At 40.6% G+C, this 26,995-nt stretch overlaps 1 protein-coding gene across 1 annotated transcript in view; it reads right to left on the bottom strand.

Annotated features, from left to right (window-relative positions):
* The window catches only part of CPXM2 (carboxypeptidase X, M14 family member 2), a 77,155-nt gene that overhangs the window by 25,153 nt on the left and 25,007 nt on the right, over positions 1–26,995 (bottom strand). Inside the window, exons 2-5 of the mRNA XM_050899280.1 lie at positions 25,572–25,681; positions 18,385–18,524; positions 3,607–3,691; positions 2,916–3,066 (exon numbers count right to left, since the gene is read on the bottom strand). Coding sequence (XP_050755237.1) covers positions 2,916–3,066; positions 3,607–3,691; positions 18,385–18,524; positions 25,572–25,681 — 486 coding nt within the window. The remainder of the gene's footprint in view (positions 1–2,915; positions 3,067–3,606; positions 3,692–18,384; positions 18,525–25,571; positions 25,682–26,995) is intronic.

Genomic DNA, 26,995 nt, shown 5'->3' with positions numbered 1-26,995 from the left:
CCTAACATTATAAGTTTAAAAGACATGAAAAGAAATTCACAGTCATGAAAAATGACTCACTTTCCTTCAGCCCCACTTTTTTTCTTGGGGTATTTCCCTATGCCCCATCTGCCCGTGCATCGTCGTTGCCTCAGGAGGACACGGTGCGTAGGAGCTCTAAAACACGACCAAACTGCTCCTCCTGACAACTTGATTTCTTGTATGTTCACGCTCAGGGTGTAAATATAATCAAAACCACACCAGGTATTCGAGGAAACTGAGCATCGCATAACTTTTTTCATGGGTCTTTGGGCTTTGGAAAGGACAGAGGTGTGTGAACAGACAGAGCTCCACCTCCTGATTTTGATGAATTTAGGAGACTTGCTTAGTTTTATGGAGGAAACCTCTGTTAGAAAAGAACCCTTGATTTCTAGTTGCACAGTCAATACAGTGTTTGGCAGTGCTATCAAAGAGGCTGGACCCATGGCCAAACCAGTCGGTTATCTAACTTGCAACGAGTATATGACACCAATAAAGGGTGAAGAAGTCCAGTTATAGGGAACTGCAAAAAATAAGTCATGTCCTACAGGAAGAAAATGTGCATGGAAAGGCCTCTGCAACCTGGGGAACAGCTTTGTTCTGAAAGCCTTGTGTGTGATGAATAAAATGAGCTCGAAGAAAGAAATGTCAGTTCTTTCTGAGCTCAAAAGATGGGTCAGCAGCTTATCAAAACCTATTAGTTCTTTCAGTCCAATTACATTTTGAATAAACACACCCCCTTCCCATTGTGTTTCTCAATGAATGATTCTGGTATTTTCTTTTAGGAATAAACTGAATCAGCCACTGCAGGCAATTAACTTAATAAATGACTACCAGGAAGAAGCACCGATGCTGTTTCCATGCTAATCCCAGACCTGCAACAAGCTGTAACAGCACTCACTGCAACGGTAGTGGAAGTGCAGATATGTTCTTACCTCAGTAGTATCTTCACTCACTGATACAGCCCCCTGAAGCTGAAGGGTGACAAATGCTAACACTGCAAAGCAGAATTTGGCCCTATATGGGTGTATACCCAGTAAGAATCTAGTGTAAATAACTGCTGCACTTCATGAAAATCACCTTTCCAAATATTGTCTTTTTTGCTCTTTCCTTTTTAAGTAGAGTTTTATGGAATAGAAAAGGATTGTGAGAATTTCCCTACAAATTGCTATCCAAAATGGTTTGAGTGTCATCTCTGTTATTCCCTGGAGACCTCTGTGCGTGTCCTGCATGCCAGTAAAGTCACAGCGCTGAAGAAAGCTCCTCTTTTCCTTCTGCCTCACACCGTGTGTTATAGAGAGTGGATCCTCTGCAAACCTGCACAGGAATTTGGGATAGATCACTGCTCTCCGACAGCCCACCCGTCCTTTCAAGAGCTGAGGGGAAATACTGGCTCTGGAATTGCCCCTCCAGGGTAAAAGGTACAATGTGAAACAAGCAACCCACAGAGCTGGAGTTTTCTAAACCCACGGTTGAAATAAATCAGAATCCTACTGAAAACATGAATATTCATATACGCAGGACACTCTTGGTCACTGTCATTCAAGTCCAGGATGTATTTATTACCCACAGAAAAGCAGTTGTCGAAGTGCTGCTAACTTTCACTGCTTCATGGTAATACACCTACAGACTAAGGTTTATGACAATACTTGCCCCATACTTCTTTTTGTCAGAGAATTATCCCTTCCGTGCCCCAGATTATTTTTTTTCCATGAGTATTTAAACATCTAAAGGACAAAAATCAGGCTACCTCTGCTTGGCATGTGAAGACCCTACATCAACAGTGGAATTGGAGGCAGCAAGTCTCTGAACAGCAGCAGGAACAGTTAAAGCAGTAATGATAGGCTCTGGAAAGGCAGTTCTCTTTCTGGCTCTAGTATTTCTGAAAATACTATTCATAGCCCCCTGCAAAAAAAAGAGAGAGCTATCCCCAAGGTGCCAGAATTTAAGATCAAAGGAAAAAAAAGCAGTTGAGAGGTGTGGAATGAGTAGTGGGCAACTTAGAAAAGGTTTGAACAAACAGTTTGTCAAATATTTATATACATACATACATATGTAGACACAAATCCACCATAAGACTACTTACAATGTGCTTAATAGAAACATGGCTTTGCCATAATTTGCACTATTGAACGCCCTTTTTTTTTTAAGTGGCCTTGCATGAGGTTTCACTTTGTATACACTGTTTAGCAAAACCCTAAATGTATTTTGCACTCATATGATAAGAGAAACAGATAACACCTGAAGCTAAACATCAAGGTGTGTCTTTCCCACAGTCTTTACCAAGGATAGGACCATTTACCTTCACCTGAGACTTACCAGGGATCATGCTGGATTCAGTAACACTTGAAATTTGCTAGAAATTCTTTACATCCCCAACTCCCCTCCCTCCCCCTACAAGATAAGCACTAGTTCAGTCACAGTATTTGCCTTCAAATTAATTCAAGGAAATCCTATGGCCTGTACAATGAAATAATATTTAAAAAAAAAAAATTAAAAATCAGACTATGTAATTATAATGGTTCTTTCTTGCCTTAGAAACTTAAGGCTTCTGCAAGTGACTGTTCTGATACGTAATTCTATTGCCTCCCTAGTACATGTGCACTCAGTAAGATTAATTGCACTGCACTTCAGCCCAAACAACAGAAAAAAACTTGTTAGATCATCCATGCAATTTTTTTTTTATTAATAAAGCCACTTATAGATACTATGTGGTTGCATTTGAAGAGTTATCCTGATACTGTCTCTGTATCCAGACAGATATTTTTGTTTCTTTTTGCATAACTCTACTCACTAAAGACAGGTATTATATCAAAAGCAAAGATATCCAAAGGAAATAAAATTTCTGAGTCTTGGCACAGGCAGCCATGTCAACTTCAACTGAGAAAGACTCTTACCTGGCAAAGGACACCCTAAGATTTCCAGTCTCATACAGATGCTACCTTCTTCGAACCAGGACCGAGGGTTTATACGGATATAACGTGCAACCAGTGGCACTGGCAACATATTGAGAACTGGGATCTCTTTCTCACTGTTTCCTTCAAAAATCTATGCAGGCCAAACATACAAAAATGGCAAGATCAGTTCTTCAAAAAGTCTTTTAGCACTTTTGCTGATAGAAACAAATAAAGTCACCTGGTACAGCCCCAGGTTGATGGTGGCTGAGGCCAGTACTGCTCTTCAAAGAGCACAACCCCCCCATGCCCCTCAGAGAGGGACAAAGGAGCCGGAGCTCCACACCCTCTCTCTGGCAATAGGCACCTCATGGGCATGAGATGTCCTCAGGGATCAGCAGATTGATGCTAACCCTTGCATGGGCCATGCAACAAGAAACATATCTCATCATAGGCAAGACCACTGCTAGGGTGGCATTCACATCCATAGGCAGACGCATGCAGATTTGCCATATAGGATATTCTGGGTCCCTCTCTGTATGATGTGATTTGCTCTTAAAATTAGTGGGACCACTGAGAGATGTTGCCTTGTAGTCTTCCACTGACTAATCTGGCAAATCAAAACTCCACGTGGACAGCCCCCACTTTCCCACCTCTGCTCTTCTTCTTAAAACATCTGTTTCGTGATACTCACCACATCTCCAGATTCATTTCTGACAGCAGTCCATGCATGACTGTCATTGCTCACCAATACTCTGTAAGAGGTCACCCAGTTACTCCTTGAAAAAGACAAAGAGTATCTAAGTTATTTTTTCATAACTTAGAATGGCTGCAAATTGTGTTTAATGTAATAAAGCTTGTAAGACTGCTAGCAATGGAAATCCCAGTTGGCAAAGTCATGTCAACATTTGGCTGAAAAAGTGACATGCAAATTTAGGTTGAACAGATAATTAAAAAAGCTGAGCACATAGAAGGAAAAAACCAAGATAATATTCTGGGATTTCAGGAGGTGAAGGATTATTGCTCCCCTTTCCTTTTATATGCAGATTTCAGGATAAATGGCTTATCTAGAACAGATGCATCCAGTGTTCAAAAATCTTACCTTTACAGCTACAGAACATTTATTATTTCTGCTGTTATTATCAGAGAGGATGAAAAAAAAAAAAAAATCCTCTAGGATGAGAAGTCCATGAATTAGAACCAGCAAAATTTCCATTTCTTCCAATACAAGAATGACTGGAGCCTGCAGTCATTTTTGTATTTATTAGCAATAGATAGGAACAAAGAGACAATTCTGTCTCTGCACAGCAGAGTCCAATTGATCACAGTACCAGTGCACTGCTACAATATCAGGATCAATCTTCAGTAGGCTGAGCTTTCTACTGGCCTGTCATTTGATTTACAGCAAAATCCCCTTTAATCTAAAAAAGCAAAATCTTCATTCATACTTAAATTGTGCCTTGTCTGTATTCAGCGAAGGAAAAGTATGAGGAGAAATAAAATGCTGCTTCCTATATTCTGAGAGGAGTTAAAGCTATGTAGCTTTTACACTGTCTAGGCAATTCCCCATGGTAATGTATACACAGCTATGGAGAAGGTAATGCCCTGAGTCTTCTCTCATATTTGTTGGTCTGAAAGGGCAGCAGTAATTTTTTTTTTTCCCTAACACCTTCCTGGTTTCAATTGGCAGTGACTTGAAGGAGAGTTGTGGCTTGGAGGTATCTTTGTACCGTAAAGTCAGTCCAGGATGATTAAACTCTATATTCAAGTATATAAACTGATCATGCGTAACCAGCAGTCCTCTAGAGCAGTCATTCTTGAACATGGGTTCTCAGCTAAGCTACACAGTCAGATTGCCGGGAGTGAAACCAGAGTAAGGAAAGCTCGTGGGACTAGAACGAAGAATATGGGCGATTTGGGCAGTTATGGGAGAAGCAGCAGAGCATATGGATTGGAGATAAGGGAGTATCTGGAAGGACAGACACACCTAAGAAAAGCTTCCCCTTGTACTGCACCCCTACAAATGCACCTTTGCTTTTCTTTCTTTTAAAATCAACAAATAATATTAGCAAACTACCTATGAACACGCACATTGACTTCACTGTGCTTATGTTTAAAGGGACAAACTGGCTTTTACGTGTTCACTAAGAGAGTCAGGCTTCTAGTGAAGAGCAAAAAAAGCGGCAGGGGCAGAACAAGAGCAAATTCGTCAACCACAAGATCAGCTCAAGTTCACCCAGCTTCGTCTTGTACAAAATAGTGACCTTCAAATAATGCCTAAGTCAATGCATGGCAGCAGAAAATTTATAACTTTAAATTTCCATCTGCTATTTCATTTTCTGAGTAACAGTGGTCCCACTTACACAAAAGATTCAAACTGATGTCCAGACTTACAATGACGCCTAAAACCAAAGATTAGGTAAGGGTTTAGTAGGATTTAGAAAAGTACTTCTGTATGTCTGTCGTGGTTTAACCCCAGCCGGCAGCTAAGCACCACGCAGCCGCTCGCCCACTGCCCCCCCACCCCTCGGATGGGGGAGAGAATCAGGAAAAAAAAACTCGTGAGTTGAGATAAAGACAGTTTAATAGGACAGAAAGGAATGAAAAACAATGATAATGATAATAATAATAATATGACAATAGCAATACTAAAAGAATTAAACTATACAAAGCAAGTGGTGCACAATGCAATTGCTCACCACTCGTTGACCGATGCCCAGTTAGTTCCCGAGCCGCGATCCCCCCTCCCAGTTAACTCCCCCCAGTTTATATACTGGGCATGATGTCATATGGTATGGAATACCCTTTGGCCAGTTTGGGTCAGCTCCCCTGGCTGTGTCCCCTCCCAGCTTCTTGTGCCCCTCCAGCCTTCTTGCTGGCTGGGCACGAGAAGCTGAAAAATCCTTGACTTAGTATAAACACTACTTAGCAACAACTAAAAACATCAGTGTGTTATCAACATTCTTTTCCTACTAAATCCAAAACACAGCACTATACCAGCTACTAGGAAGAAAATTAACTCTGTCCTAGCTGAAACCAGGACAATGTCGTTTACTAATACCCCCAAAAGTCAAAGATGAGATATCATGTGATTTTGGAAAAATGACTGAACAAACCCAGCTCTGTTTTACACACTAAACCAGTCCTTTGCAAATCTTTCACCAGCCTTCTTCAATGAATAGATTTTGCCATTCGTGTTGTTTTAAATGGAAAAATCTTGACTATTGCCAAGCAGACTGAACTTTTTGTTACTGTATTGAAAAGATGAATACATCTGCCACCTGTAATGCACACACTACTTCAACATTTGTTAAACAACTTTAACAAGTTAGCAGCCTTCGAAAATACGAATTATTTGCCTGTCAGCAGAAAACGTCCTAGGGTAGGGGATTTGCCAGAGATCTGTGAAGTGCCATGCTGGCATCTCAAGTCTTCGTGCCTGTAAAATGATATACAACAAAATAGACAGTGACTTCAGCGTGCTATATAAGTTTCTACTAACTATTGTGAAGAACTTTACTTTCTTCCCTCAACTTCTGCAATAACCTGGCGCTTGCACTAGATTTCACTGCGATCGTAAGTTGAAGGAAGGCAGACTTACATCTAGCGCAGATGGAAATTAGGAATTTTGGAAATGGCCAACATCAAATCTCCAAGAAGAGGAAAAATAACTTTTTCTGATTGAAAAAGAAACCAAGTTTGAGAGCAAAACTCATGGGTTTGAATGGGGGTGGTGGTGTATGTATTCAGTGTGCATAAAATGGTGGTGTGGGGGTTTTTTTGTATTTTTTTTTGTTTTGTTGGGTTTTGGTGTTTTTTTTTTTTTCTTTTTATATTCTTGGCCATTTTTCAAAATCAGGGTAAATGACCAAAAGAGGCAATGTTACAAACCAAAAAGACATCATTGCTTCTGAAGCATTACAGAACTTTTTTTACTTCAACCGCACAAATAGGATTAGGAGGACAAACACAATACATCCTATTCATTCCTCTACACCTGAAAAAAAATTTCCAAACAGAATATCACAAGCACATGAAAACAAGATAACAGTGGACATTCTGTACAACTGAGAAATTTGTAAGAAATTCATGGCATATATAGACAGTTTCTAAAAGAACCAGCTCATTTTATTGGCATAAGAAGATGTTACTGTTACTAATACTTCCAATCTAGGACTTTTATTTACCATATTTTAATTTTCTCACTCCGTACAGTTACAAAGGTTCAAACTTCTCCCAAAGGAAAATGTATACTCATCAGCCGTACACATATTCCATCTGCAGTGACAAGTGATATGCTTTTCAGAGGCAGTCTGCCAATTAAAATACAAATGGGACTATATCCAGTCTTGTACATTTGCGGTATAGAAGGACTACAGAGGGTCATGGGATGAGTCAAATCAGTGTAATGTATTAGGTCACACGCTACATCCTATTAACTGTGCTTGCCTGTAAGGAATAAGCATCCATTTTGCGTTTGTTGAGACCACAGGTCACCATCACAGGTGACCAGATCCTTCTCCCACTGGCCCTAAATGCAAAACCGCCTCTAGGGCCTTAAATTGTTCCCCCTTTTTTCCAACGTCATAAGAAAAAACAGCTTCTGCCAATATTAAGAAGGCTGCTGTAAATTCAGATTCCCCTCAGAAATGGCATCTTCTGCCTTGAAATCACATTCCCCATGGTGGGGAAGGGGAATACCGCATGAATTCATGTGTTCAGCGTATCTGGAAAACTAGCAGAAGCTAATGCACTGGGCTTCTGACTAGGTAGCTAAATATCTTTAAATCCCAGATATTTCTACAGATGCAGACCCACAGAAGAGCATTGACATACTAAATCTTCTCAAAAGATGCAGGTTTTCTACACACGTGCAGCACAGGAGGTCTGATGCTTCCAGGAAGCAGATGGATGTGTTGCACATGCTCGAATCAACAGCCAGTTTGTTTACGGTAAGCACAGTGCTTCCTGGAATTGAAGAGTTTAATACGTACATAGTGCTCAGTTTATTCACGTAGACACAGAAATCTAAAGCTTTCAGGAAAATCCACCACAGAAACACAACCGCTAAAGCAAAATCTTGTGCTAGAAGAAGTACTGGAGAATGTCATCTGTGTTGTTACCTGATGACAAGAAGATCCATCTCATTGGGTTTGGGATTTGCAGACATTAATTTCTGCAGCACGTCACATCGAATCTTTTTGGGGCCCATCAGCACTGAACAATAAAGCTATCTAAGGAAAGCTGAAAGCAAGCTATAAAGCCTTTCCAGTACTTTGGATGTCCCTACCGTTGCTTTAGAGAACCTCTTCTGAATTCACTCTATAAAATCTCCCTGGACCTACTATTATATTCCTCAGACAAAAATACAGATATTTGTTGGTTTTATAGAGTCAAGGAGACATAATTCAGGGAAGGTCCTATGCCAGCATTCACAAAAGAGTGCATTAATTATCGAGCTCTCTCTTGGCAGGAAACTAGGCAATACAGAAGTTATTGCATGACAGTACGTTTAAAAGTATTCGAGGTTACCTTTAGTTCACCATGCTTTAGTAAAGTGTTACTTACATGACTGCCTCACAAATTTCGTCAATGCTAGAAAAGGATCACAAGATACAGATTTGACAGGAATCATTTGGATTCAGGTGCTTCCCATTAATAATCCTTTTTAAAATTTATGTCAGCCTTATCTGTTCAGGAGAAACCTGTCTGAAAAATCTCAGTATCTATTGCCAACATTAATCAATTCATTTCACAGAAAGTAAATGCAAAAATCAAAATATGATTCAAATTCACTTCATGTGGTGGATTTTTTATTATTATTAATTAGTTGGGTTTTATCTGTAATGCTTTAGACAAGGCTTATTTGAACGTCTTTGATTTTAAATTCAGTTTCTTGTGATGCATGGAAATGTCCAGCTTGTCCATTTCCATCCAAAAAAAGACAAGCTGAGGGATTAAGTGACTTGCCCAGGGACAGAGATGAAACCTGAATCAAAGCAGAGAATTAAAAGCAGATCTCCTACAGCATTGGCAGGTTCCTGTCCAGAGAATCAGCTTTTCCTTATCTAACCACATCATCAGGCTACTGAGCATAGGGAAAGACATCATGACAGCACCAGAACAACAAAACATCTGTCCGCCTTGCCTTCCCAAATATAATTTGCTTACTTTTCTTCATGTGTATTAGACACATAGATGAATCCCAATTCAGCACAACACAGAGCGAGTGCTAAATAAGAAGCAGTGGAGGGATGCCAGGCTTTTGGCTGCCCAGCCTCCAGTAGGCGAGTACAGCAGCTGAGACTTCTGACTATTTGGATATGGTTTTATTTTGTTTGAACAGCATCTGCTGCATGTAATATTTTAAGGCCAAGCTTCTCAATTATGGAAAGCTGAATAAGCAACAAGGGAAATAAATCTGATACTCTTATCCTCGTCTCTAAGGATGCTTTTCCACATCACTAAAACCCCACATGATTTGAGATAAACAAGGAAGGTTGGCAGGTGCCGGTCAGCAGAAGCTCAAGCCCACTGTGGCAGAGATGCTGGGGATGAGACTAGCAAACTTTGGCAGAGTTCACGTTAGCATCATCTACAATGGACCTGGCTCCAGCTGACCATATTATTCTTCTGCTGTCATGATAATCTGATTTATCTGCATTACAAAACCCTAAAATTAATAGAAAATAGAACCAGACAGGCACACAGATGTGTATCCTCCAATAATATATAAATTGACAAGTCAAAATACTTGAAATAGCAGAATCTCTATACCAAAAAAATGCTAGGCAAACCTTAGATTGAACTGTACTCGTGCAACAGAATCAGCATGCTGGCAATTAAATAGCTTTCTGCTTGAAAAAGTAATTTGTAGTCTCATGCAATTAAATGTAAAACCATTAATATTAATATTCTATAATAACATTTATGCTGATAAAATTTTAAATCACCCACTGCCAAACAGTTTCGAAAACAAGCCAAGTCAAAAAATGCTCAGGCTAACCACAGGTAGCCCAGCAAGTTTTACAAACTGATTAAAATAAATATGATTTAAGAGATGGAGCTCGACTAGCAAGCAAGGGTATTTTTTTTAATAATTGAAATCTTTGAATGTTTAATTTTTAAAATTGCTTCTAGCTGACTTAAATGAATATACTGCTGTGAAATCCGGCTCTTCGGAGGCCCTATGAAGAAAAGCTCAGGGACAGAATTTCACTTGCTCAGAATGAATTAAGCACAGATTTTTCAAAGCCCTCTTCTCAGTGAGGAGGAGTTGGGGTTGCGAATGCATTTCCCACCCAACAGCTGCCACTTACAGCCAGGTTTTTACAGGATTTTAACCTCTGACTTTCTGACCTTTCTAGAAAATCCGGTGCCAACTGTGGGTGTTTCCTTTTGCTGTTCTACATTCAGATGGTTAACACCTAATGGTGCCAGGTCTCCTGTGTGGGGTCAAAGACATCCTCTGCCCCAAAGATTTTATGGTCTTAACACCTATCATTTCGGGCCACTCTTTGCAAAGACATCTGCATGTGTTTGAAATTCTTCCTACACCAGACTTTCCCCTTTCATATCTTCTATATTTGCTAAACACAACCAAGCTGTGATTCCTTTTCTTCTAAACCTCCTTTTGTGACGTTTTTAATTTTCCATTCTTGTTCGTGCTTATCACGCCTTCGTAAATCAGTCACGTATTTGAGGAAAAAAAAATCTGAACTATAGAGGCACTGCCTCACTATGTCTTTTCGTCTCCTTCCCGTGAATATTAAAGTAGTGGAAAATGAAAAGCTCTGACAGTAACCAGCAAATACTGCCATTTGTGTGCACGGCTGTGAGCATATTTAAAGTAATGCTGAAGGGGCTCACATCTACCAAGTGCACTCAAAGACATGGCCAAGCGCCGCTTGGTGCATGCCGCAGGGATGCTGACTTGGGAAGGCTGCGCAGGGCACGGGTGGAAGGGAAAGGAGCGGCTGCCTGATGTCCCCTAGGTAACCCCCTCCACAACTATTCTCGTTGCAACAAGTCATAATGCACATGCAAAATATACAAATCAAGGCTGTGATTAATAAGTGTGAGTAATCTGTTGCAGCAGATGCCTACATTCATTTGACGTATCCTTTTCTAAAGGCTTCAGCTCATTTGAATACATACTGCCCCTTGTAGTCCTTTCCATGGAGGTTCAAAAGCTTTCCTTCCTCTTCTGAACATCCCCAGTGAGCCTCACTCTGCAAAGCAGGTTCTCTCCACACACCACCACCCTTTCACAGTGCAAATCGGTGGTTAACCAGGCAGGAGCCCTGCTCGTGGGGATGGCAGTGACCTGCTCCCTCCCAGCGCCGCACAGCGAGTCACCGAGTCTTTGGCAAAAGAGTCGTAACTGGAGCAAGAGCACCGTGACAAATCATACCCACAACAGAACGTCATCAGTTTTGACATTTTTGTCCAACCAACTTGTGAAAGTATAAATACATTTCTGGGTGTGCTGTCAGAACTCCACCTACGCAGGATCATCTGAGCTGGTCACAAACCCAGCTCCCCAACGCCAGGAGCAGATGGCGAGTGTTCATCGGCAGTGATGAACGCTGTACCAAAATCCTGCGTAGGGCACAGGAATCGGGGTGGAAGATTAACATGGCCCAGGGACTGAAGTTAAGCAAATAGATGGAGAGCACGCGAGGCTGAAGCTGCCAAAGGCTGAAAGTGCTGCAGTGCTGCAACAACTGAAAGCCCGTGAGATGGCTCCACGAAGCCAGAGTTAACGGAAGATATAACTTACTGAGAAAACCCATCGTAATCACTAGTATAATATGTAACTAGTGTCATTAATATATCAAGGGAGCTTTTTCTACCCTGAATTCAGGTTTTTTTATAACTTCCATCAATATACTTGATATGATTTCAGTGGATTTGGAACAATTTGCTCTATGAGAGTCCGATTTTGGAGAAGCTGTAATAATCTCTGCAGTCCTGTCACCCAGTCAGGGCAAATAACAGTTTGCACTGATTTAAGGCACCGTAACAATTCTAGTCTTAGCTGCTCATTTTATCACATGATTTGGATAAAACATTGAGACATTTTTGCTGTGTTTGCTGAAGTTTCATCAGGGTGTGTTTTCACAGCCTCTGCTTGGGGATAGGAGGTACTGCTTTGAAAGTCAGTGCCAAGTTTGTCTGTTGTCCTTGTGAGCCGGACAGGATTTAGAGTTTATTCTACTACGCTTTCAAAAGCAGCATTGCACTGTTGTGTTTTGCCCCTTCTTTGTGTGTACAGTGCAAAATTCTGTTTTCTTAAGTATCTGTAGAAACAACTCAAATACCTATGAGTAACCACTACACTGTCCCAAATGCTAATGCGGTTACACTGAAAGGATTATCACTGCTTTTTATACTCTTATTATTGGAATACTGAAGATGCTGATGTGATTATCTCATCATGAAGCCAATCTTAGTCCTGAGACTATAGTCTTAATACCATGAATGTCTGGTAAACTGGGAAAGAAGCAAGGATTTTTTTCCTTTTGCAAGTAAGGAAGTTTACCACCTTGCAATCCTCACATACAAACTGTCCATAAAGGCAGGTCTCAGCTCCTGAGGAATTGCCAGTGAGTATAGCAATAATTAAAATTTGGGGCAACACATTCATTATGTGACTAAAGAAAGAGCAGAATGCTGTACCGCCAAAATTAGAAGCAAGTAAACTGCACTGACCTAAATTTATCCTCAACTATATCTCTGGAAGGTACCCAGCTTGCTACAGACCTACAATTCCCTAAGGACAGTTTGTCAAAAGGGATGCTGGGGGATCATGAAGGGCTACACTGCACACAGAGAAGGCTGAGGATGAGGGTGTGCTATAAAAAAAAAATTGCAAAGTTATTCCCCTATTCAATTACAAATATCTTGTCTTTAGCAAAGGCATGATCAGACACAAAATCAAATCTGCTGGATATTTATTATTTGCTATCCCTACAGAGTAGCACAAGGAAATTAAACAAGTGACATGATAGGGAGTGTGTAATGGTGTCTACACTAGCTTCTGCTTAAAACATAGCTTCAACAGTGATGAACAAAAGTCACCAGTTTAAAAGCGTGTCAGTTCAGAAGCAAGCAATATGTGTAAGTCATTGTTGTTATTCCTTCCAGCCAGCAACGCCATTGATTTGTTGTCTCCTCCAACCAACTAACCTTTTAAGCGCTGTTGCAGATTTGCAAGGCATGCAGACTGACCTCTACCCAAATTAGACTTCGAAAATTGCCACCCCCCCAACTTCCTTTTTCTTAAAGACAAATATCTTCCATAAAAGTAAGAAATCTTCAATATTTTCACAAGGCTGAAAGGTCTTAAAGAGAACATACTTGGAAGTAAGTCTATTTTGATTTTTTTCTAAAAATTTCAGAATTTTGCTTTGGAATTTGAGCATTTTGCACAGATTATTCCATCCATGTTTTTTCTTATTGTTGTCATTTTGTTATTTCATGACATGCAGGGACAGTGCATAATTTAACAGGGTTGAAAGGTTAATTTTAAGAAAAGGCATCAAGTCACAAATACATCTTACTCCCTGAAACATTGCATCCTCTTCTAAAAAATCAAAACATCCTCTGCATTGAAACAGTCTGAAGCTTTATATTACAGTCAGTACACACTGACTCTATTTAGACGTGTGGGTTTTCTCTTGATGCAAGAGATGATGCTGAATTATCAAAAGATAGTTTGGGTTATGGGAAACATGTTTGCTATGTTTTTTAGATTCTTGCCAAACTGTTAAGAGTGATTAATATTTTCTTTCCCTCTGTCAAGAGAGTGCATATTTTAAACTATTATATCATTGCTTTAAATATATGGCACAATTCCACAGTGATGCTTCCAGTGGTCCCACTCAGCCTTGAATAGTTGTTTAAAGATTTTCTGTTCATAAAACTGAAAGATGTATTGGCAGCAATAGAAAGGATTACATACTGTATTTCTCCCCCAAATATTCAGCTATAAACCCTCTTGTAGCCCAGCTATGGCACCAGTCACCTCTCAGAGGAGCATGTTACATGCCTTTCTAAAAGGTCACATCACTCACACAATTTTCTCTAGCCTGATAAGACAAACAAAACAGCTCTGCAAAGAGATGTCACTGATGTCCTTCTATCGACTACTGGGTATTCATAGTGAAACAGTGTGGTAACTGCCCAGGGACACTGATCTCCAGATATTCTCAGTTTTTGTACAAAGGAAATTATATTCTGCCCACTCTCAAGGTGTTAGCTTTTGTTCATATCAACCAACACTTGTGGCACTTCTGAGTTTTGGATGTCTTCAGTGTAAAGATCAAAAAGAAGTCCTGGTTCTTGCAGGGGGGCCCCACTTTATCTGTGAAATTCAACATCTGCAGATCTTCTGGATAATCTAAGCAGAGTTTGCTGTTTATGAGGGTAAGAACGCTTTGCTGTGATTTCAGGTTTCCCAAGAATGACTGAACAGCAACAGCCCTTGAGTCCACATGCCTGTTTTGACTGGTAAAAGGAAGGACTCCTCAAACTCAGGAGTTTTTGTTCAAAGCTTGTTTTTGCTTGCTACAGGAGGAAAAAAGAAAAGCAGAAAGATTTGATTCCATGTGACTATCATGGAATTCACAGCCAGGCAGTTTGAGCACAAAATTTGACTCGGAAGTGTTTTTCCTTAAAAAGGAAATGATTAAACAATTCAAGTATTCATTACTAACCAAGTGTGCTTTCCTTCTTTCTCTAGTCAGGTTATCTGTGCTTTCAAGAGCCGTTTCTGTACCTTGGCCTCTTCCTCCTCAAGGCTCTCATGTCCCAAGCACAAGAGCCCACGCACAAGGCAAGCAGAGCCACAGTCCACAGGGGAAGACAGACCAGAAATAGCGACCTTCCAAGTGAGATCAGGAGAGGAATAACTGAGGTGAAGCCGCTCCTGCCAGCATACAGAAAGTGACAACCCCATGCATTTTTGTGTTCTTTGCATTGTGTCAAGAGTAACCTTCAATTCATCCCATGCCTATAAAGTTCCAAAAAACCAAATAAACTAGGCTGATGTGAATAGACTGTCTCTGGGTGGAGTGGGCCATCAGCAAAACCAGACTACCGTCGCCAGTGCTGCTATAAAGCAGTAAAGGCTTGCTTCCACCACCAGTATACTAGCTGTGGCTACAGCGTCAGACATACAAGCAGAATCAAAGGCCAGACTGCTAATAACTCATATGTTGCAGCCCTGCAGTGAGGGGCAAAGTCACTTGATGCAGGATTCAGCGGGGTGCCCTTGCCTGCCCTCCCTTGTCATTTTACATGTCCTCGTTAAGTCAGCAGCAGGAAGCTAAAGGGACCAGGACAGGTACAAATCTGCTCTAGGCAGAAGCTCAGAGAGGACTTTCAGTTAGGTAAATTTTTTCCACTTTCTTAAAGATTCTTGTTCAATACAAAGAGGGAAAAAAAGGTTGCTTTTCTGATTCTTTATCACTATCACATAATAGCATTGGTGAACTTGGCATATATCCTAGTGTCTTGACTTTTTTTTTTTTAACATAAAGCTGGGAAAGTCTCCAAGGCTTAAATAAAAATCTTACCTTGGCTGTCAAGCTTGGCAGGCTTTTCTTCTAATACAACACAGATCAGAGGGGTGTTTTTTGGCTCTTCTACCTGAAATAAGCTTATTCTCCAACATATGTTTCTATGAGTTAAGAAAGCACTATATTCGTGTCGCATAACTTCATGAAGTTGGGAAGGTGCCTCAGGTAACAGAATGGCATCTTTTTGTACAAACTTTCATATCATAAATAGTCCTTTTTGATACCATCACAGTCAGCAGCTAAGTAGAAGAGAAGGAAGCTAATGGGCCTTCTTCACTTCTAGTGCCCGTTATAGCAAAACGGTCACAAAAGAACCTGCCCACACCAGTAAAAGTCCTACCAGCCTGTTTCTCCTGGTCTGGCTTACAAAAGGCAATTCACTGCACGCAAGCCCTATGGCTATGGTCAGGTCATTGTCTCCCGAGATTGCCACAAGTACCAAAGCTTCCACCAGTGCCTCTGAACCCCACCCTAAGGCAACTTCTGCTCCAAGCTCAGAGTCTTTACTGTCGTCTGGATTCAATTTCCCTTTGCGTAGCTCTTCTCCACATCAGGATTTCATTTTTCCTTTCTTCTTGCTTTCTTGACTGCTGGAGGAATTGGGGTAGAAAGTCATACTGAGAAGATGATCTTTCAGATGCAACAACGTGATTAATTCAGAAAGCAGCATCTGCCATCTTCCTGGGTATGATGTTCTCAAGTGCTGAGACTCTGGAGACCCCAGGACACCACTCTTGGCTTGGATGAGGGCTGCATACATCAGCTTAAACTCTTTTGAAAACATGAACATCTACTTTGGTACCTCAGGGAGTACCAAGTCTTTTAAAAATCTAAGGACTTACACATGCAGAAGCAGAGCACACAAACGTCTACTACACTGATTTTATCTGTTCAATCTGATGAGGGGGGAGAGAAAATGAGGTGGACTCCAGGGAAGCCAGTCCCACAGCCAAGGCCGTGTCAAGAGACACTAAGTGAGATGGAGGCCATCACACTCTGACAAGAAAAGCCACCTCCACGGCAGTCCCTTGTGTGCTAGCTGGAGGTAGGGAAGGTGGTCACCCCTTCCTGGGACTATTTCTCCCCACTCCCCTGGCCCCTCCTGGGGCAGAGCTCGATCTTACAGGACATGCTTTCCAGGAGACATTAACGTGCTCCACAGTGCAGCTGGTCCAGTTGAAACCATCTTTGCTCCTAGGAAGCAGAAGCATGCCTGTTTCTCCACAAATCTCAGTAACAATCCAGGAGGAGCCTGGACCTGCTCTCCCAGCACCAGCCCTGCTCTTCCTGCAGGCCCTCAGAGCTCTGCCCACCAACTCTTTGTACGGGAAAAGGGCAAAAGCAAGATTCAGTGATTTAAAAACCAAACAAGAAGACGACGACTGTGAATATCAACTATAAATAGAGCGTCAAGTCCTGCTGTAAACTTGCAATAGAGCTGAACTAAAAATAGCAATACGACAAGACGAAGCAGTGCGGCACTGGTGTTGATAGGAACAGCATTGTCAAGAGTATGAATATAGAAAAGAATAAGACTTTGCTACAGTAATTATCTACCTAACACAGAACAATGTGGAATAAATATAGAAACATTATTGCCAAAAAGGCTCCTACTCCCACAGCAACGTTAAAAGAAATGAAAAAACAGAAAATTAAACTATAGAAGGAAAAAAAAGACTCTCTTTCTTTTTTCTTAGATATAGTGGTATTTTTCTGGTTTGCTTTTTTTTATATGACACACTCATTTTCTTAAGTGAGAGATCTGACCAGAATGGATCTAAGGCCGTGCATCTCCTGTGTACTTGGTCAAAAAGTCTAGCAGCACAAGTGGGATTATTTGCTCACATAACGCAGCGAGACTCAACAAGAAATTAAGAGACTGAACAAACACTGTAAAGATCAGGGGGAAAAAAAAAAACCAACCCTCCAATTCCTGTTTATGCCAACTGATTGCTGTATTCCTCATATACAATTCTCACCTCATTCACACTGGCTGTACTATAGAGCAATCTGGGCACCTACAGTCAGAAGCAGGTCACAGATGAGTAAATGCACACAAGTCTGTGCAAAACAGTTATTTCCCAGTGCCATATGCTCGTTCTGTAACACAAGCAGTAACCAGAAAGCTCACAAATTCTTTCAGCGTTGGAAGTGGGCAGCGTTATCACACCAAAGCTGAGTTCCTGGGCTGTGCGTGGCTGGATTGCCTCCTTAGACCAACGCAGCAGGGCAGCTGCCTTATTCGTGGCAAGCACTCCTTCCTAAAAGCTTTTTAGCAAGCAGGCTCGAACTGCATGGAGTTTTCCTAGCATCCATAAACACAACACAACATGCCTGCTACCAAACACTGCAGTCCTGGTCAACACATACTGTGTGGGTTTTGGTTATATTATAAATTTCTCTTTAAAAAAAAAAGTATAGATATAAAATTTGTTTTAACGGTTCATTTAAAAATCATGTTTTTTTTGAATTTTACCAATTATTTGGCAATTGCTTATGTGTTAGGAAATCTCAAAGATGAGTGGTTATTCTAAACTAATACCTAAAAACACCTAGTATCTAAACTAATCAAGTTAAATATTGGAAGACAATGAGGAAGTTTAACACAAGCAAATTTGACAAGGTGAGTATAAGGCATATAATATGAAGGAATCATGTTGATTCCTTTGCCAGATGTAGATTATGACTACAGAAGTTTGCTACCCTTAAACTTGTATTTTATGCCATATATAATCACTTTGCCTTTTACTGTTCCTTCGTTAAATTACTTGATGTCACATAGCATTTCTATTCTTTCATTCTTCCTTGAGGAACCAAAACACAATGCAACATGAATTCCTTGGTCTGAAAGCTCAGAATCTCATGGAGAAATGTAAGCATGTACTTACGACCAGAGGGAGTTTCTTCCTTGCGTGATGACTCCAGTGAATTTTGTTAGCCTTCGAGCATCTACTTCAATCCACTGATATGGGTCATTTCTTCCTGCACACCAAGCACCATCATAAAAATCATTTTCGTTAACACCTGCCTGAAAAGAAGGCAAAACTCTCTTCGAAAATCAGAACCAAGAAATTGAGTCTTTCACAGGAACAAGAAAAGAACACATGAAGTCATCATTCATTCCACTTACTCCTTTGGCCCCAGTTTAAGACCCCCGAGACTGTCATTCCCAACAGCTATATGGAGTGTCCAAAATATTTTCTTACTCAAAGTGGGGAGGGAAATTCTGCAAAGTCCCTTTAAAAACTAAGAACTATTACATATAAATTTAAGTTAGAAAGCATAAACAGAGCTTCAGTTCAGTCCACCTGTCTGTGCCTGTGGCCTGATAGAGCCTTTATCCAGAACAAATTATCCACAGGGTCTTCAGAGTTATGAAAGTTCTAAAAAGCCAGCTCCAACCCATGTAAATAATGGTCAGTGCTGGAGCAATCTCCTTTCCCCTGGAAGCAGTAGGGTGTAGGACATATGGAAACAGTAATACTATTTCCCACCAATTTTCAGTCCCACAATTATTTTAGTTTTCATCCCTATGGTGTCAAAGGTTAAAAATTCAGGAATGCCCAGCTGTTCTCCAACTTGTATACCAATTTATATCCCAATTTATGCTGGCAAAACCACCACAAACAGCCTTCTCAACTTTTTCAAAGAAATAGCTGCAAGGTATTTTGAGTAAACTGTATTCCAAATACATCTGAAATAGCATTTAAAGAACCATAGCATCTGAGGTCTTTAGATATTTATCTTATTACTAAAGCCCAGGAAACGTTTGGCACCAAGCTGGCTACCGCCGTAGAGAGCGCAGAAGCTTTTCCATATGGTCCTCTGAGGCTACATGTATTTTTATCATATTTCATCTGTGTTTAATATGGATTTATCATTGCCATCCATGGAATTCCAAGAATGGATATCCTTAAAAAATTCCCGAATATAAATGAAGAGTCTGGAAAACTTTGTAAGTTTGTATTAGAGACAGATCTTAAAGCTCTGGTATACAGCTCCTGTCTGTTCCGTGGTATATTTTCAGTTGGTGCCTGTGTACATGCAAAACATAAATGAAGTACCTAAGAACACAAGTGTCAATTAAATTTCCTGAATTAACCCTCAGCTTCTCCCTGAGCAGTATTAGCAGCTATTACAGTCATAGCTGGGTTACAATGGCAGAGATTGACAGGTCTGTCTACCTTCAGTTTTACAGACTGTTTCTACCAAAAAGGACATTGGGTGGGTCTCATTCAAAGAGAGGATGCAGTTGTTAATCCCTTTTCTCAATGTGAGTCTGGTGGCATCTGAAGGAAGTGCTGCAAAACAGACACAGATCCAATTCCTAGAAATTCTCATTTTCTCAGGTATTCAAATCTGAGAGAGGGCAACTTAAAAATTACTTGTTTTCCTGCATCTACCAAAATTACATTAAGCCACCTACTTCTATGTATTAACTCTGATATTTTAAAGCAAAGTTTGTATAAAAGTCAAAGTACAAGATACAGAGAAAAACCATTAACAATGAAAGATAAATTCTTCAAGAAGAGCTGAACAATGGGAAAACTTGAGAGTATAAATATGATCACTGACCTGAGTTATAACCTTTTTCAAGAAAAGGTTTCAATGCATTTTAAAATAAGATGGAATTTGAAGTAGCCTTGGGGTTTAAAACCATTGCGTGCCAGGAAGCATTAAGATCTGCAGAGCACCATGAACCAGCATCATGCTAATCCCTTTCACACTGATGAAATTCCACCAATTTCTACAGACCAAGTACCCATATCTCTCTTTGCTTTAGCTGGGATCCTTGGTCCTCATTCAGACTGAGGATATTTCCCATTGGTGTGATGCTCATCAGAGTGTAAACCTCTCCTCCACATTACAGTGAGGAGAGGGAAGCAGAAGAGAGAAAGAAGAGCTTATTTGCAAAAAAATCCCTAAATTACATACTCAAGTCTCCATGGTTTCAACTGGACTTAAATAAAGCTAAGCATATGCTTAAGTTGTTTCTCAAATATGGGGAGTCTAAAGGACATGCTTACAGTTATACACAGCTTAAAATACTATGGCCTTAAATAGGGGCAAAGAGAGCATTAAAAAAAAAAAGAGAGAGAGAAAAAAAGAAACTGCTGTTACTTCTTCCTGCTCTCTTATTTCCTGACATCAGCTTCTCTGAAGCTAAAAGAATACTTTTAGTAGGTAAAAAGAAGCAGGTGTCTGTGTATAACTAGCACAGAGTACTATTTGAAAAAGAGGAGTTTAATCAATGACAAGTTCTTATTAGAAATATTTCTGAAGGAAAAGAATCCCAATAAATTTATGTTAAAACTTCTCTTTTCAAGCTTCAAGTCTATATTTTTTTTCTTAAGGTGCTTGAAGTTTTGAATTTGCCCTATGGCCACTTCAGAATATTGTTTCTATAAAACCCCCTTATAAACTAGTCAAATATTTAGTGAGTTTAAAATTGCTATTAAATTTCTTTGGAAAAATTTTCATTCTCAAAAGATGAGAACAATTATCATCAAATATTCAATCAAAGAATACAGATCAAGATACCTTTTCTCAGTAAGATGTTTACTTGAATTTAAATATTGTATATTGAGTTAACAGAGATGATGGATTCAAGTTACAACATGCATAACTTTAAGCTATACATTTTAAACACTTTATCTTCCTAAATAAGAGAGTGAAGGAGCTAATGAAAACTGGAAGTAAGGACTAGGTCTTAAGCAAACTTTTTTTTCTTTCACTGAATTTTCAAGAATAACTCAAAGTCTAACCCAGCTTATATTTCAGTTGCGGCCAACTGCAAAAACATTTCTCAGTATGCAGTGTCCTGTGAAAAAATACCTTTTTGATCTAGGGAAAGGGACTTTTCTCTGTCACTCCTGAATAACTTATCTATAAATGTGAATATTGAAAATTGTAATTGAAATAGAATGAATCAACTGCTTGTTATGTACTCAGAAGCTAAGATGAAGGGAAATCAAAAGGTTATGGTTCCTTTACAAAGTATATGACTTCTGATTTCAATTCATGTTTCTCTTCTGAGTTAGACATGTGCAAGACAGAATAAACACTTGCTCGCATTATCGCTGTTCCAAAAGCCTTATTTTGTGATAAGGAGAAATATATTAGTGCCTAAATGTATTCAAACGAAGAAAGAAATTTCAGTCTTCTGCCACAAGTCAGATAGAGGAGCAGTAAAAATACACCTAATATCAAACCACTTCTGCTTAAATTCTTCTCTGTTCCCAGCAGGGTGATCACAAACGTTATTTTGCCATAGGAAGTTTGGGAGGTCAAAAAAAAGGGGGTTACTCATCACAGGTATTTATAGCAACCACTGCTAGTAGGAAAGAGGAGAAAAATTAAAGCACACGGGCTGAAAGCAGAACTTCAGTAATTTTGTCTTTTCCTTGTGTTTTGATAATGGAGCTTTTCAAAAGGAACTAGTGAAACAAAGAAATGAAAAGACAAAAAGCAATACATCCTGCTTCTTTGCATACACGATTGCATCACTTGGTTAATCTTCAGCGTTGTTTGGACTTCTCCAACCAGGAAAATGAGGAAGGGGAAGAAACATAATTTGACTAATTATTTCAGGTTTTAACCACTGCTAATTATTGTACAGGTGACAAATACTAATGCGTTTATCCCTGAAGGCAGAGCGCCTCAATGAATATAATTTTAGGCTATGATTTTTTCCTGATGATGTTAAATTACTACTGGTTGTGCCACTACTGCAGTTGCAGGCTAGATATTCATACAGGACTGAGAGCAAAATCAGGTCCCACACAGTGCAAGGTCACAAGAGAAGCAGATCCTAGAAGGTCTTATCCAGTCCTGCTAAGCCTGTCCTTCTTTGGAATAAAGCATACACCGATTGATAATTTCATACGCTTCAAATAGACAGGAAAAAAAAATAACCCTCAGAAGCCTTTGAAAAGCTTCATTGTTCTGCAAATTCCCTGTGAATCGAGGTAGTGCCAGTTACCTGGGGTGAGCCCTAAGCTTCTCAGCTGACCGCATCAGATGATGAGGTTGAGCGGAGAGTGGATTTTGTCCTATTTTGGGGAGGAACACAATAGTCACATGAATATTGTGATGGCACCATGGTGATGCCCAGACCATGCCACAAGGGCAGCAGACCATAAAATTGCTCATCACCGTACATTTAGCGTAGTGCTCTGGTGAAACTTCAGCGGCACATCGGCCTCTGAGAGTCTCTCTGACTTGGGCTAAGTGTTTTTCTTCATGTGCAGTACTAAAGAGCATGAAAACACAGCTGCTCAAATACCAGCGCCTTTTGCCTTTCCCCAGCACGCCACAATCCGCCCTTCTGAGCAGCAAACAGAAGTCACCAGGGACCTCATTACCCACCTGACACGCCAGTCCGCTGTAGTACCTATTCTTGGATAGAAGTATAGATCTTTTAAATGCTGCTGAAATTCAGAAGTCTTAATGCAAAGTAAAATTCGCCACTGAAACCCAAGTGACAGGGAAGAGAATCTGCAAATCCTAACTGGCTTTGAAAAATTTTAAAGTGCTATTAATTTTAAGCTAATCCCAAAGGAAACAGTAGCCAAAGAAAAACAAATGCAAGCCCGTACTTTTAACACTGCCAGTCAAAGTGGTAACTAAGCAGTCAAGGGGTTCAGGGAATTATTGTATCTATAGTATACAGATAAGCTTTCAGTAAGGGTAAAAGCTTTTCATTCAAGGATTACTAGAAATCTTTATTAGAGGTAAAGATGTAGCAGAGAAAAAGGGCTACTTTTAAAGAAGAAAAAGTAAGCCAGAGAAGTCACTTTGCTGTACGGCAGGTGTTGTTGGGTGATACTTATATGAGCCTCCCACAGTCCTGGGATCAGGTAAGTCCCTATATTAGAAAAGAGTAAAAGCAGTTTTTGGATAATGAGGAGAATCAACCCATGCAGAATTCATACAGCTCGGGAAAACACCACCACCAAAATCTGTATCAAGCAGAAGCGTGGCATTGTGAAGCCTTTGTTCACAGGAAAAAAAAAAAACCAACAACAAACCACCATCTTTTGAATGGAGAAGATTAAAAACCCAATTCGCACTGGACAGAAGGTCCTTTCACCTAAGGCTCCACGCAGCACGCCAGGGAGAGCGAAACAGCACCCGTGCTACAGAGGTGGGGAGCTTATTCTCACAATAAATGCAAAAGAAACCGCTGCCCCAGAACTGGCTGAAGCATTACAGCTATAACCAGCAGGGCCCAGGCACGGCTGCTACCCAGGAGGTGAAGGTGGGATGGGAGAAGTGTGGGCTCTAAGGTCCTAGGAGACAGGACACCAAAAGAAACACGCTTGGTCTAATCCAGGCCCTGGGAGCTTTCAGGAAGGAAGAGCTGAGTGGCACCTCGCTTCCACTTGCTTCCCAGCAAAAGACTGTCCCCTTGGCTTCTGCTGGAGGCTCTGGACTATATTTAGGGGAAACACCATCCATAGGCAAGACTCTTACTTTTCTCTATTTGTTTTAACACAGCGTTACTGGTGATGACAGGACACCAGACTAGATGGACTCCTGGTCTAAACCAGTATGGTCATTCTTGTGTTTAAATAAATTGGACTTTAACACCACCACGAAAAATGAGGAACCACAACCAACAGAGAATTCAGAGGTTTGCATCACAGTCCTTGGTCTTATGCCACTATATAAACAAAACTATAATAAAAAGATTAAACATTCCTATAGAACCCACCTGAATATCATCTGCACACTGTTTTTGCGTTCATGAGGGTTTTTTTCCTAGCAGAGAATATGAAGTAAAGAAGCAAACTACCTCACTCAGCTCTCAAAAGAAATTAAATACAAAGGCTGCAGGTGAGACCTCACGTTGCACCCAACCTGCTGTACCTGCACACTGGCTTGGAAAGGAAGAGCCCATTCCTGCCTCCATGCTGGTCTCCTGCCACTTACTTCCAGTTGGCTCTCTTCATGTGGCTGCATAGCAAAGTGGTTTACTGAGCTTTCTGACCAACATTAATTCATTAAAACAAACAATGAAGGAAAAAAAAGGGGGGGTGGGGGGCAGTTTGTTCCCCCCAGAGAAGCTCACACCGCTGTTTGTGCGGAGGCACTGGAAAAAGCTGAAGCAAAGGGGGAGGGCCAGTTGCACAGTGGGATTTTAACCAAGAGTGGTCCCTCCTGCCAGCAGCTGCCCACCACTACACTGCAGCGGGCACCATGTGAAATTGCACTGCTGATTAGAGCTCATCCTTCCTAGTCCCAGTCTTAGTTCATTGACTAGCAAACTCCTTCAGCTGGAGGAAAAAAAAAAAAAAAAAAAATCTAATGGAGGGTCTAATAACAAAAGGTAACTAATAAATTAAATAAACTTTAGAGGTTTTTCACTGTTGACTTGGTGCTAGTATCCTGTTTATGACTTGGAGTTTTAAATGTTGTACTTTATTATGCGAAAGTAACACTTTTACACTGGAAAAGATTGTAATTCAGAAAACAGCACTAATAAAGTGGAAAAGAGAAACACAAGAAATGGGAAAATAGAATTTGGTCCTGCAAAGCACCTAAGCACATCTTCAATATTAAAAAAAAGAAGCTAAACCAGATTGTATGCTAGTGACTTCTGAATTGAAGCATTTTTTCGTCGTAGAATCATTGCCTCTGAAAAACTGCCTTAGGGCAAGTGCTCCACTTGAAACCACACTTTCAATTAACCATTGTCATTAAGGACAGGCAAACAACAAAAAAAGCAACTTGCTGTGGAAGCTTCCTTCCAGGCTGATTGTTAAGGGAGCTGGGACAATTTCCTGCAGCTGGGAAGGGAGCAGTTCTGGGCTGCCTCCACCTTTGCTTGCTCATAGAGCTCTGTTTGGATTTGCACCCTCAGCACACTAAGTTTGGAGTTTATTCTAACTAAGCCCCACGAATCTAAAGGTTATCCATCAGCCTTATTCACTTCTATAATTCCAGTGTTTCCCCTTCATTTGAATTACATGAGCTGACAAAGTAGTCAGAACCGATAACCATCCATTGGTTCTCTTTATACAACAGTACAACCTTAAGCCATTCTCCCACTTAGGAGAAAAACTGATGTTACCTGAATATTAAGCCTTCCTCTGTGGGCCCCAAGGCCATACCGCTTTGCTGTAGAGGCATGGAGCTGGAAGTCAGTAATTTTTAATGTCTCTAGACCAAGTGGAGGACAATCTACAAAACAAAAGATTGATTAAAATTTAATTTAAAAAAAACCAAAACAAAACAACAAACCAACACAAAGCAAACAAGTATTCAAAGTTTCTGGATTTCAATTGTGCTAAGCTGGCTGGGGTTCTCAGCTGGTATAAATGAGCACAGCACCGCTGAAGTCAATGAGAAATGGCAGCTCTCATAAAATCAATGAAGCAATGCTGATTTACACCAGCTGAGGATCTGGCTTTTTGAGGGTCTCGGGTAGTTATTACTGCTTGCTATATGCTTTGGTTTTTCATGGATATGCACAGTATTTCCTGTCAAGTGCTTTTCAGTACAGATGTCAGTAAAATGGCCTTTTATTTTTCTCTCTTTCTGGCATTTTCTTTTTCATCTCTTGTTTTGATTTTTCCCTCCCCCTGTACTCATTCCAAGCTACTGTATGAAGTTATGTTTCTAATTAAAATCTGTTCTGGAAACTTCAATCACAGTCCCTCATGTTGCACAACAGCATCTGTTACAGAGGTCTGGGAGGCCGGACAGATGAGCTCTGCAGAAGTAATGACTAAGCACAAAGAGGGCAATTTTGAAACAAGAGGCCATCTCTCTAAGCCCCAAATTGTGCAAAGCCTTGAAGAAAGACAAGCAGATGCCATTACTTTAGCAGCTAGCCAGCAATGCAGCAAACAAGAGCCTGGAGCTCTGGCTTTGGAAGATAAGATGTTGGAAAGAGTCTACTTCATGTTTATCAAAAAAATATTCTGCTCTAAAATGACCCCAGCCACCACAGTATTTAAGTGCCTCACAATGCTTAGCATATTTATCCTCAAAATACCATGGTGAGGTGGGGAAGACCCACTCTGTGTTTCACAGCAGGTGAACAAAAGAATGGAGGGACACTTTGGGAGGACCTAACTGTACAACAGAGCACAATTTAGAGAGCCTGAGGTCAGCGCCAGCTGGAACTGGAAAGTCTACGTGGGGCAGAGGTGGAAAGCAGTGCCATACTTATTATTTAGATCAGGTACTTGTTAGGTTAGACTACATTTTGCACTGCTGTGGCTGTATCACTTCTGGGTTTGCATAGAGGACAGATACTTTCTTCAGTCGAGCGTGGGAGGTTTGCTGTAACTTGCACAACGGGCCGTGACAGAGGCAGGAGCTGAGCACCGGTCATGGAGCCCAGGCCACATTTCCAATCCCCAAGCCACCCGTCCAGTCCCAAACCATTCCTCCTCACCGCCTGCCTGACAGCTGGGATTGCGATCTCGCTTGTGTCAGGTGTTGGAGATTTGTCAAAGAGCTCACTCCCATGCTCTATACCTGTATCCC

The sequence above is a fragment of the Gymnogyps californianus genome, chromosome 6, assembly GCF_018139145.2.
Source record: "Gymnogyps californianus isolate 813 chromosome 6, ASM1813914v2, whole genome shotgun sequence".
NCBI lineage: Eukaryota > Metazoa > Chordata > Aves > Accipitriformes > Cathartidae > Gymnogyps > Gymnogyps californianus.
This window is presented reverse-complemented; position numbering and strand designations above follow the sequence as displayed.